At 44.4% G+C, this 11,980-nt stretch overlaps 1 protein-coding gene and 1 long non-coding RNA gene across 3 annotated transcripts; one reads left to right on the plus strand and one right to left on the minus strand.

Moving 5' to 3' along the window:
• The first annotated feature begins 515 nt into the window (after positions 1-515).
• LOC134943833 (myb-related transcription factor, partner of profilin-like) lies at positions 516-3,125 on the plus strand. The gene is made up of 4 exons (XM_063932439.1): positions 516-854; positions 1,436-1,495; positions 1,571-1,783; positions 2,398-3,125. Exons 1-4 carry the CDS (start codon positions 527-529, stop codon positions 3,075-3,077), a joined length of 1,281 nt encoding a protein of 426 aa, XP_063788509.1. The 5' UTR covers positions 516-526; the 3' UTR covers positions 3,078-3,125.
• LOC134943834 (uncharacterized) lies at positions 1,326-3,773 on the minus strand. Of its 2 annotated transcripts, none has more exons than XR_010181780.1 (3): positions 3,508-3,773; positions 1,631-1,780; positions 1,326-1,521 (listed from the first exon to the last, which is right to left on the minus strand). It is a non-coding gene; the product is annotated as an uncharacterized LOC134943834 (long non-coding RNA). The 2 variants fall into 2 exon arrangements; XR_010181781.1 differs by lacking the exon at positions 3,508-3,773 and adding an exon at positions 3,330-3,497.
• Between the last annotated feature and the right edge of the window lie 8,207 nt (positions 3,774-11,980).

Raw genomic sequence — 11,980 nt, forward strand, 5'->3', positions numbered from 1 at the left:
TTTTGGTGGATTTGGAGAGGAGTTTGGTGATTGTTGAGTGCTGTACTGTGTGTGTAAGTAGTCTTGTCATATTTGTAGTATTGTTTTTTCACAGTTTGTCTACTTTTTTGTCCTTGTTTTTTTTTTACAGTCTTTTGTCATTGTTTGTGAGTGAGTGAGTGAGCGTGTGTGTTGGCTGTGTGGTGTGTAGTAGTAGGAGTAGTGGAGGAGTGTGTTTTGTGTTTTGATTTTTCTGTGTTTTTTGTTGTTTGTCATGTCAGACTCAGAGGTCAGTGTGGTGGCGGAGGTTAGTGAGGTGGAGGCTGGTAGTGAGGTGGAGGCTGGTAGTGAGGTGGAGGCTGTTAGTGAGGTGGAGGGGGGTAGTGAGAGGGAGGAGGTTAGTGAGGAGGAGGAGGAGGGGGTGCCTGTTGCTGTATTTTCCAGTGATAGTGATGGTGTTGTGGCTCCGCAGCCACGCACCACTACCAAGACTGGCAGGAATATAAAGTTCAGCTATGCTGAAAACATGGCTTTGGTGCGTGAGCTGATGAAGCACCATCGCCAATTGTTTGGTCAGGATGCTGGCAAGGTGTCCTCCCGCAGGAAGTCTGTCCTGTGGGGGCAAGTAATACTTGCCGTGAATAGTGAGGGTGTGGTGAGGCGGACTGAGGACACGTGCCGCAAGAGGTTTTATGATATAAAGCGGCGTGTCAAGGCCAAGATGGCCAAAGAGGCCAAATCTGCAAGAAAAACCGGAGGTGGCCCCCCTTTCCGGGCCACCTATCGGGACTGGGAGGAGCCTGTGCGGGCATTGATTCCTGCCGAAGTGGTGTCTGCTACTCATGTCCGGGATTCGGACCGACCCACGCAGGATGGTAAGTTTGATGTGTTATATTTTTATTTAAATGTCCTCTAAATGTTGTAAATGACATTTTTAAAGGGTAAAGGATGCATAAATTGTGTTTCACATATTGCAGGCCTATGCACCCTTAAGGTGTGTTTGTGTTTAGAATGTGCTTTTTTCACCTTGCATTGGCTGTTTGGTAAATTTAATATTGCGCAAAAACATGTGCAATGGCTTTTTAATTTTTAAAAAAAAAAGTTTTTTTTTTGACGATATTGCTTGGACATCTGTGTTGTCTGCTTATTTTAAAAAGATTTTTGTATTTATTTACTTCTGAAAAACGGTGCAATTATTTCAACATTAAATTTGAAAAACATTTGCAAGTAGTCAATCTCTGCAATATCTGAGGCATAATTCTAAAATGTAACAGATTTATTGTGTGCAACATCATGTACATTTGGATATACACCACAAAATAATGATGCTTGAAGCTCTTAATCAGAAATTATTTGTTTATCCAATACATAATAGATGGTTACAGTACAATAAGGCTTTGCAGGGTTTTTTTTTACACAAAGCATGGTAATAATGTTTGGTACACTTTTTCAACAGTCCCACAGACCAGCCGGCCAGACAGGCCTCAGACAAGTCAGGATGAGGCTGGGATTGCAGGTAAGACTTCAGTGTAGTCACATATTCTGCAAACACATAGAAGTACAAAATATTAATGTTTATATTTTCACATAGGTTCTGCTTCTGGAAGCCGACCTCCTGTAAGGCGCCCATCACAGGGCTTGGGCCACTTACCCAGGAGGCCAAGTAAGACACGGCGTCTTGGCTCGGAATCTGCGGCTCCATCATCCCCACCCAGGCGACGACTTTCGGCAGTGTCACCCCAGCCACCACTGGCACTATTGGCGAGTTCGCAGAGTGATGAGCCCCGATCCCCTCAGTTATCTGGTGAGTAAAAACAGAAATTAAACACATAGGCAATAATATACACAGTACAGTTAATATGTTGTTAGTTGGTTTTGAGATTACATGTTTTCCAGAACAAGCAATGTGATGTTACGTCTTCAATTGCTAAAGGTGATAAAAAAATTTTTTATAAGGTCTTAGTGGATGTTCTCGCCAACATCATTTTTAAGAAATATCAGAATTTTTTTAAAATTTGCCCCACACACGTGCACATTTAAATAAAATAACAATAAAATTCCAAAAAAAAAAAAGCATCCACAACATTATAGTGTTCACACATCTCCCCTGTCCAGTATGTAGATGGCTTACTTGCTCCGCTCCTCTGGACTATCCAGGTAAGTAGTCTATATCGTGGTCAGGGGAGGGAATCTAACAGTGTAATGCTGTGGAGGGGAGTTAGTTAGGTGAGGATTATGCAAATCTGTCTATGTGGCCGCCTGTGTTGGTATATATGTTTTTGAGCATAAAAAACATTATAAGTTTATAAAATCAACGCCAAAAAGTAAAAAAATGGAGTATTATGAATGTAGTAATGTGTAGAAGTAGCCTTGCTAAAAATTTACAAATAAACATTGCATGTTGACCACCCCATACAGAGCCCAGCTTGATGGCTGACGTGGACCAGCAGGGACAAGACCAACAGGCAACCATCACACTGCAACTTACACCTGTTGACCCAAGCCAGCCAATACAGCTGCAGGATATCCCCCAAGCCTCCATCAGTCCACAACTGGCACAAGCTCCGCCCCCAAGCCAAATACCAGATGATTTTTGGGCCAGTTGGACAAGCCAACAGGCCCAAAGCAATGCCAGCCTGACCGCACATACACAACACCTTGCCAGTCTGCCCCATCATCTACCGCGTATTAGTCGCAACTCGGGCAGACTGATTGTACAAGTAGGGCGAATGGCAACCTCAATGGAGCAAATAAGGGCTGACAACAGCCAAATGCTTGCTCATTTATCGCGCATCATAGATGAGCAACAGCGCCATCAGCAGGCACTCGTTCAGCTCATTCAGCACAACCAAGTGGTGAATGAGTCGTTATCCAGGATTGTAGCCAGCCACACTGCAACCAACACTCAGCTGATTGCAAGCCTTAATAATTTGAGCAGCAATATTTCATTGATGGGAGCTCACCAAGTAACCTCCAGCTCGGGGACCACGACCCCTATCCAAACGCCAGTAACCTCCCCTGTTCGGCGTTCCTCCAGAGCACGTGCCAGTGAGCCAGCACAAAGCTCAGCACCCAGCACACACAAGCGGAAAAAATAACCCCAATGTGATTGGCAAAATAAAAATTTGTATTTGACAAACACACAACTTCCTGTGTCTGTCTCAAACATTGTCGAAGCTGCTCTGTATGTATGTATGTTTTTCATGGGTAATGACTGAAAATGTATTTTTAGCATAAACTAAGTACAATGGACACACCACTATAAACTACAAACAGTAAGTAACAAAACACACAATAGAAAGTAGTGCAAAGTGTTTAGTCAAGGATAATTACAGCCTACTAAAACTGACCTGAAAAATAGCGCAGGATCACTTCTTGCCGTACCTGCCTCCCTACATATGTACTCACACTGTCACCAGATGGGTCTAACTCCTCTGCTTGCCGACTGCTTTCTCCCTCATCATGTGCCAGATGTTGGGTTAAACACAGATTATGGAGAAAACAGCAGCAGAACACAATTCTAGTCACCTTTGAGGGACTATACAACAAAAGGCCAGCAGATTTATCCAGACACCGAAACCGTGACTTCAGCACACCAAAACATCTTTCTATCACATTCCGCGTAGCCTTATGTGCATGATTGTAACTGTGTTCAGCAGGAGAATCAGGTTGGGACAATGGAGTAAGGAGCCAAGAGTAGCAGCCGTAACCCCCATCACCTGAAAAACAGATATAGTCCACATTAGTACATATGTTAGATTATTCTTTCACCTAATCATAACTCGAGTTTGTGGATAAAAGACATACACACAAAACATTTTAAACATACCCAACAGCCAGCCATCAGGCATTTGTCCGGCCTCAAATTTATCGAAGAGCGATGACTGACTGAGGATGAAGGAGTCATGGCAGCCACCAGGGTAACCTGCAACAACACTCATAATTTTTAAGTTTGCATCACAGACCACCTGGACATTAGTTGATTGGGACAGATGTCTATTAGTATATATATATTGGCGGCCCTTAGGTGATCTCAGCTGAACGTGTGTGCAATCTATGGCCCCCAGCACATTGGGCATGCCAGCAAGCTCATAGAAAGCTACCCTGACAGCACTCCACTCCGACTCCTCGGTAGGGAAGCAGATTGAGGCATTAATGTGTGGCTCCAACACATCCAAAACCTGAGTGGACATTAAAGAAGCTAAGGTGAGTGTCATGTTAGGTATTCTCTACAATACTGTGTTGTTTGAACTTACAGAAGCAACACTTAGACATAACCGCCTATGTATTTTTAGACTCACCTGCATCAAATATCTGGAAAAGGTGGGCTGTGAGATACCAATGACGTCGCCTGCCACAGCCTGGAAGCTCCCAGTAGCCATAAAGTGTAACACAGCCAGGAGTTTGTGTAGGCCTGAGACAGAGCGAGAGCGTGCTGTCTCCGGGTCTATGCCCAGTTTGACAAGGTCATACAGGTGGAAAATGTTGTTTCTATTTAGGCGGAACATCTGTATGACCCTATCATCGGACAATGCATTTAAGTTTAAACGCCCTCTAAAAAAACGAGGCTGGCGCAGCCTCCGCGGTACCTGGACAACCTGTTGACCATGTTCACTTACCTGGGCCTGATTCCTGGAAGCCTCATGGAGCAGTCTAAGGTATCCCACAGCAAACAAAAAATCATTGCCGCACACCACAGCCGCCATTTCAGAGTGAGAGAAGTTCAAAATGTGCCTGGAACACTTTTATAGGGCCAAACATTCAGGTGTGAGTAATGGATAATTGAGTACACATGTAAACACGCTTTTCAAATGCTGGCGCGTTTTTTTTTAGGAAAAAATTACGATTTGTAATTTTTCGCGGCCGCGAATGCATTTTCACGGCAGCAATTACAATTACGAATGGTTAGTAAATGACCGAGATTCATATCTAAACAGGCGTAATTTGACCGATGGTGTATTCATTCGTAATTTTTTACTTGGACTTGCAAAAAATTACGAATGCCCTCATCTCTGCCGTGATTAGTGTTTAGTAAATTACCGAGATGACACTTTGAAGAAAAAACGGCATCTCGGTCAAAATCGGGAGCTTAGTAAATTTCCCCCAGTATGGCTATATATTTAGTAGATATATCAATGCACAGTAAAGACTGGATGTATATCACAGGGTACTTGTACTAATATAACCCTGACCAAATGCACTGTTTCTTAACTAACACTGTCAACAGACATGTAGAATACTTAAGTGTCCTGTAAAATGCACAGCGCTGACATGCAGGCGGCTTTACAAAGGAGGATTTGCCCAAACAGTCCCAGGAACAGTGCTGCTCTGTGTAATGGCGCCCAAACACTGACTGGGAGTGAGGGAGAGAGAGATATGCAGCTCCAGGGCGGGAACATGGATCGCGATTTTAGTGGTACCCGCCTAGGGAACCCACTTACCTCCTCTCTGAGTGCGGCCACGCGATCCAGGAGAACTTCAGTGGGTGTTTGACTAACGAGGAGCAAACCTGAGCCTCCGCTGTAAGTACCCGACAACAAGGGCGCGGGAGTATACAGCGCCACTGGGGGAGGTGATGGAGCTGCAGCAGGAGATGTCAGACTGACATCTAATACTCACAAAGTCACTGCTGAAGCCCTTGAAGTCTTAATTTTTCACTTAGAAAAGCTCTTCTCAGGGCTGCATGGCACCAACTACACAACTGAGCTCCTGTGCACGGAGGCGGGGTTATAGAGGAGGCGGCGCTATGTATCTTGGGAAGAAGGTCAAAGCTTTGAGCCTGTTGGTGCCTCGGATCAAGATCCTACTCTACACCCCAATGTTATTCCCTGTGGAGCCCAATATATTCTGGTAGAGGTGCACTTGTTCTTAACTAACCCTGTCTTAAAATGACATGTACAATATTTAAGTGTCTGTAAAATCACAGCGCTGATGAATCAGACGGATTTACAGAGGAGACCTTGCCCTGACGTCCCGGAGACCAGTCACAGCTACTGTGAGAAGATGGCGCCCAGAGTCTCAGTCAGGGAGTGAGGAAGAGAGTGAGGCAGATCCAGGGTGGGAACACCAGCAGTAGTTGGTGCCTGGAGCTGGGGGAGGGGCTACAGGTCAAGCGCCTTATCCCCTATGCTGGTCCTCACCACCGGGTACTATGGAGCCTTATTAAAGTTGATATTTTACTATCTGACCTGTGCTCCCATGCCCTGGTGGATATAGTGGGGTCCCTACTCTGTCACATTTAGCTACAAGAGTAATTCCAGAGGAATGTAAAAGAGCAAACGTAGTCCCACTGCACAAAAGTGGAAGCAAGGAAGAGGCAAACAACTACAGACCAGTGAGTCTTACATCAGTAGTAGGGAAATTGATTGAAACACTCTTAAAAGAAAGAGTTGTGGATTATCTCAAATCCGGCAATTTACAGGATCCCAAACAGCATGGATTCACTGGGGGGAGATCATGTCAAACAAATCTTATTGACTTTTTTGACTGTGTGACTAAAGTGATGGATAAAGGTGGAGCCATGGATATAGCTTATCTAGACTTTAGTAAGACTTTTGACACTGTTCCACATCGCAGACTGCTAAATAAACTTGAAAGTTTGGGATTTGATATTAGGATTATTGAATGGATAAGATCTTGGTTGAAGGATCGAAAACAGAGAGTTGTGGTAAATGGAGTGCATTCATAGGAGGGAAATGTTACTAGTGGAGTACCCAGGGATCTGTACTTGGACCAGTGCTTTTTAATATCTTTATTGGTGACATTGCAAATGGCATTAAAGGGAAAGTATGCTTTTTTGCCAATGACACAAAGGTATGCAACAGGGTAGACACACCAGGTGGGGTAAAACAAAAGATTGAGGATCTAGGTAGACTAGAGGAATGGTCAAGAGTGTGACAATTACAGTTTAATGCCAAAAAATGCAAAATCATGCACTTGGGTCTCAAAAATCCAATACTGGAAACTACTGAGGGGGAAAGGGATCTAGGAGTCACTATTTCAGATGACTTAAAGGCAGGTAAGCAATGTAACAAAGCAATGAGGAAGGCCAGTCAGATGCTTGGCTGCATTGGGAGAGGAATCAGCAGCATAAAGAAGTAATAATGCCACTGTATATGTCATTGGTACGGCCTCATCTAGAATATTGTGTTCAATTCTGGAGGCCATATCTTCAAAAGGATATTAATACATTAGAAACTGTACAAAGAAGGGCAACTAAAATGGTGCATGGCCTGCATTACAAAACATACCCAGAAAGACTAAGAAATCTCAATATGTTTAGTTTGGAGCAGAGAATGGAAAGGGGTCCCCTTTCAAATATATCAAGGGTTTTAACAAAGTCCAGGAGGGAAACACTCTCCGAATGAAGAGAAGCAATAGGACACGAGGACATGGACTGAGACTGGAGGGGGAAGGGTTCAGGGGAAATTTGCGGAAAAATTACTTCACAGAACGGGTAGTGGACAAGTGGAATAGCCTCCCATCAGAGGTGGTAGAGGCTAAGACAGTAGAGCAATTTAAACATGCATGGGATCGACATAAGGATATCCTTACAAAGAAATAAGGATCAAATTAGGTTAGAGATAAAAATAATGTAAAAAAAAAAAAAGGGGCAGACTAGATGGGCCAAGTGGTTCTTATCTGCCGACAAATTCTATGTTTCTATGCTTCTATGTAGTCCAGTGCAGTTTTATTGTCTGACTAAAATAATTATCTGCATTGTCACTGTGTCTGCGTGTGCCTGTATCTGCTGTGTGGATTTCACTTTCAGTGTATCCCAACTATAGCTATCACTGTATTCTGTACCCTAGGGGACTAGGTGCGTCAGGGTCTAATATATAGTGCTGCGCAGTATTTACAGTTAGGTGTATTCTACTGTGTATTTCAGTCACCTCATACCGCATTTATTCTCTGTTTGTGTCCTGTATATACTGTCACATAAATAGGGGATTTATTTGCAGGTATTGTATTTGTCTGGCTGTATCATACTCTTACGCTATAGGGTTACATTCACCATAATGTCTACCACAAAGAGCGCATGTGCCAATGATTTGCCTGAGGGGGAAGTTTCGAAGGATGGTCTATGTAATATGTGCCATACATCTCACAGTCAGCCTGCTGCTCCTGTAGTCAATCAGGAGCCACCATGGGCGGCGTTCTCTACTATGCTTAATATGCTTGTGACACGCCTTACGCCCCCTATGGGACATCCTGTGCCATTGCAGCCACATATTGTCCCTGTGGTAAATCCGCCCTGGGCGGATGCTGTCTACCCAGATACAATTGAATCAATCTTTGGTTAGACAGAAACCTACCCCACGTTCCTCTGGGGTCAAGGGGTCATCTAAGTGGGCCGCTTCCTCCTCACAATCCACTAATATCTCAGATGATTCTTCTGATGAGGATGGGGAGTATACTGATCCGTCAGACACTGATACAAATAATACAAAATCAGTTACCCAAGGCGCAAACACACCTGTGCAGCCACTTGGGGATGAAAAGGGCCACTTAACCCTTATACAAATTGCAATACACACAGAATCCACAAGTATAAAGCGCTCAGTGCTGTCTCACATAACAATACTCAATGTCCAAATGAGAAAGTGGATCAGTCCCAAATATCCAACAGACTCCTCCTCAAATGTGTCTCGCTGTTCCAATATGGGATAGCCTCCTATTCCTCGGTGTGTCTCAGGGTGATATAAAATTAAGAACAATAAAAGATCATGGTGTAATATCTCCTATACTGTTTTCAGAATAAAACCATTAATCTTCTAGTGATCCAATGCGTACCCCACTCACAATAAAAATGGTATATATCCACACATAAAGGTATCTTTCACTGTGACATATAGACAGGATCTCTCATGTATAGATGCGTACCGTACTCACTTCTCCCAAGATATTGATCCTCACATCACGGTTTCTTTTATCCAATGCTCCGCCGTATGTCCCTCCTCGTATAATAATCGTGGAAATAGGGCATATACTTAAAAATAATTTATTAAAATAAACAGGCAATTACCATATGCTTCTATGTAGTCCAGTGCAGTTTTATTGTCTGACTAAAATAATTATCTGCATTGTCACTGTGTCTGCGTGTGCCTGTATCTGCTGTGTGGATTTCACTTTCAGTGTATCCCAACTATAGCTATCACTGTATTCTGTACCCTAGGGGACTAGGTGCGTCAGGGTCTAATATATAGTGCTGCGCAGTATTTACAGTTAGGTGTATTCTACTGTGTATTTCAGTCACCTCATACCGCATTTATTCTCTGTTTGTGTCCTGTATATACTGTCACATAAATAGGGGATTTATTTGCAGGTATTGTATTTGTCTGGCTGTATCATACTCTTACGCTATAGGGTTACATTCACCATAATGTCTACCACAAAGAGCGCATGTGCCAATGATTTGCCTGAAGGGGAAGTTTCGAAGGATGGTCTATGTAATATGTGCCATACATCTCACAGTCAGCCCGCTGCTCCTGTAGTCAATCAGGAGCCACCTTGGGCGGCGTTCTCTACTATGCTTAATATGCTTGTGACACGCCTTACGCCCCCTATGGGACATCCTGTGCCATTGCAGCCACATATTGTCCCTGTGGTAAATCCGCCCTGGGCGGATGCTGTCTACCCAGATACAATTGAATCAATCTTTGGTTAGACAGAAACCTACCCCACGTTCCTCTGGGGTCAAGGGGTCATCTAAGTGGGCCGCTTCCTCCTCACAATCCACTAATATCTCAGATGATTCTTCTGATGAGGATGGGGAGTATACTGATCCGTCAGACACTGATACAGTTGCTTCTGACGAGGAACCTACAGCTCAGGTTGATGTCCCTGACCTTGTGGAGGCTATTAAGCTGATTCTACAAATCGATGATGATGTAGATCCCAATACTGCGTCTAAGAAACCTGATAAGTTTAAACGTCAGAAGGTAGCTAAAGTAGTCTTACCGCATTCTGACCATTTAGTAGACATACGTCAGGAACCCTGGTCTTCTCCAGGAAAGAAATTCTCCCTGTCTAAAAAGATGCTAGCTCATTATCCTCTCCCTGCTGAGTTGTGTAACTAGTGGGAAAATTCACCGCTGGTGGATTCCCATGTCACTCGTCTTGTGGTGTCATCTACTCTGCCTGTCACCACTGTCACCTCACTGAAGAAACCGACAGATAAGCATGTGGAGGGATGCATGAAGTCTATTTCCTCCCTTACAGGTGCTGTACATAGACCCACTATAGCAGCCTCCAGGGCCGCAAAAGGAATTGAAGCATGGGTTCAGGCAATAGAGGATGAGCTGCCTCAGGATATGTCTGACACTGCCAGACAATATCTGTCTCCTATTACCACCATCTCCCAGTACATGCAGGAGGCGTCTTCTGAGGCAGGTGTAATAGTGGCCAGGGCATCGACTACGTCCATCCTGGCTCGCCGAATTCTGTGGTTGATGTCATGGAAGGTGGACCTGGACTCCAAAAACACCTTGGAGGTACTTTCTTTTAAGAGAGACATCCTATTTGGGGAAGATCTGAATAAGATTGTGACTGACTTAGCGGCTGCTAAAACTGCATTTCTTCCGAATACTAATCCTTCTGCACAGAAGGCAAAGAGTACCACTTTTCGTTCCTTTCGACCTCAAGGGAAAGCAAAAGGTCAGACATACCCAGAGCCGGATTAAGACCATGGGGGGCCCGGGGCACTTAAGAGAGTGGGGCCCCTAATAGAGAAGGCAGGGGGAAAAAAAAGAAAAAAAAAATATATATATATACACACACATATATATATATATATATATATATATACACACACATATATATATATATATATATATATATATATATATATATATTTGCCTCCCCAAGCAGCACACCCCCTGCCACACCGCAGATCGGATCTCTCTTCCGATCCGATCTGCGGTGCTGTGCTCCCCGGATCCGGTCCTCACTGCAGCAGCGGGCGCACAGACAGGACAGCTGAGCTGAGCGACGGCTCAGCTGTCCAATAAAGTATGAATGAAGCAGCCTGCCGCTCAGTCATTGGCTGGGCACGCAGGCTGTTTCATTGATACATTATTGGACAGCTGAGCCCAGTGGCGTAACTAGAAATTTTTCTCCCCCAAGCCAAAAAATCCTTCGGCGCCCCCGCCCCCCCCCCCCCCCATACCCCCCGTAATTGGCACTAGCAAAGGTAGAAAAATGTGCATGCCGCAGGCGCGCGCCGGCAAAAAGGGTGTGTGGCTTTGTCGAAATGGGCGTGGCTTTGCGTGGAGGGCGTGGCATTGCAGGAAAAGACTACCTTATACCCCAGTTTTGCAACCTGCACGCCCATACGTTGGCCACCACAGGAAAGAAAAATAATCCTGATTCATGCCCCTTACATTATTTGTCATTTTTCCTCCTTATAGTAATGCCCAGTATACATTATTCCACATACTGCAATGGCCCTTAGACATTATTCCACACACAATAATGCACATGACACAATATGCACACACTGTAATGCCCCAGACACATTATGCCACACACCGTAATGCCTGTGACACATTATGACAGGAATCGCAATGCCCGTTATACATTATGCTACACACTGCAATGCCCCTGATACATTATAGCACATACAATGTCTGTGACACAGTATGACACACACCACAATGATCCTGAGACATTATACCACATACCACAATGCCCGTGATATAGTATACAACACACCGTAATGCCTGATACATTATGACACACACCGCAATGTCCGTGATACATTATGCCACACACTGTAATGCCCATTACACATTAAGTTCTACAGTAAGGCTTCTAATTACTTTTAAATTACCTGCTCGTTGCCAGGGGTTTCATGCTCTTGGTTCCATGCACGGTGCCAGGGGTTTTCATGCTCAGGGTGTCATGCTCGTTGCCAGGGGTTTCATGCACTGGGTGTCATGCTCGTTGCTAGGGGGTAGTGCTTGTTGCTAGGGCCATGCTCCCAGTGCCACATATGCCCCCA

This window comes from Pseudophryne corroboree, chromosome 7 (assembly GCF_028390025.1).
Source record: "Pseudophryne corroboree isolate aPseCor3 chromosome 7, aPseCor3.hap2, whole genome shotgun sequence".
In the NCBI taxonomy this organism is placed as follows: domain Eukaryota; kingdom Metazoa; phylum Chordata; class Amphibia; order Anura; family Myobatrachidae; genus Pseudophryne; species Pseudophryne corroboree.

Coding starts and splice junctions, on each gene's coding strand:
- LOC134943833 (XM_063932439.1), top strand. CDS start 527: ATGAAGCACCATCGCCAATTGTTTGGTCAGGATGCTGGCAAGGTGTCC. Junction 855..1,435: donor GGACCGACCCACGCAGGATG/GTAAGTTTGATG, acceptor CTTTTTCAACAG/TCCCACAGACCAGCCGGCCA. Junction 1,784..2,397: donor CCGATCCCCTCAGTTATCTG/GTGAGTAAAAAC, acceptor CACCCCATACAG/AGCCCAGCTTGATGGCTGAC.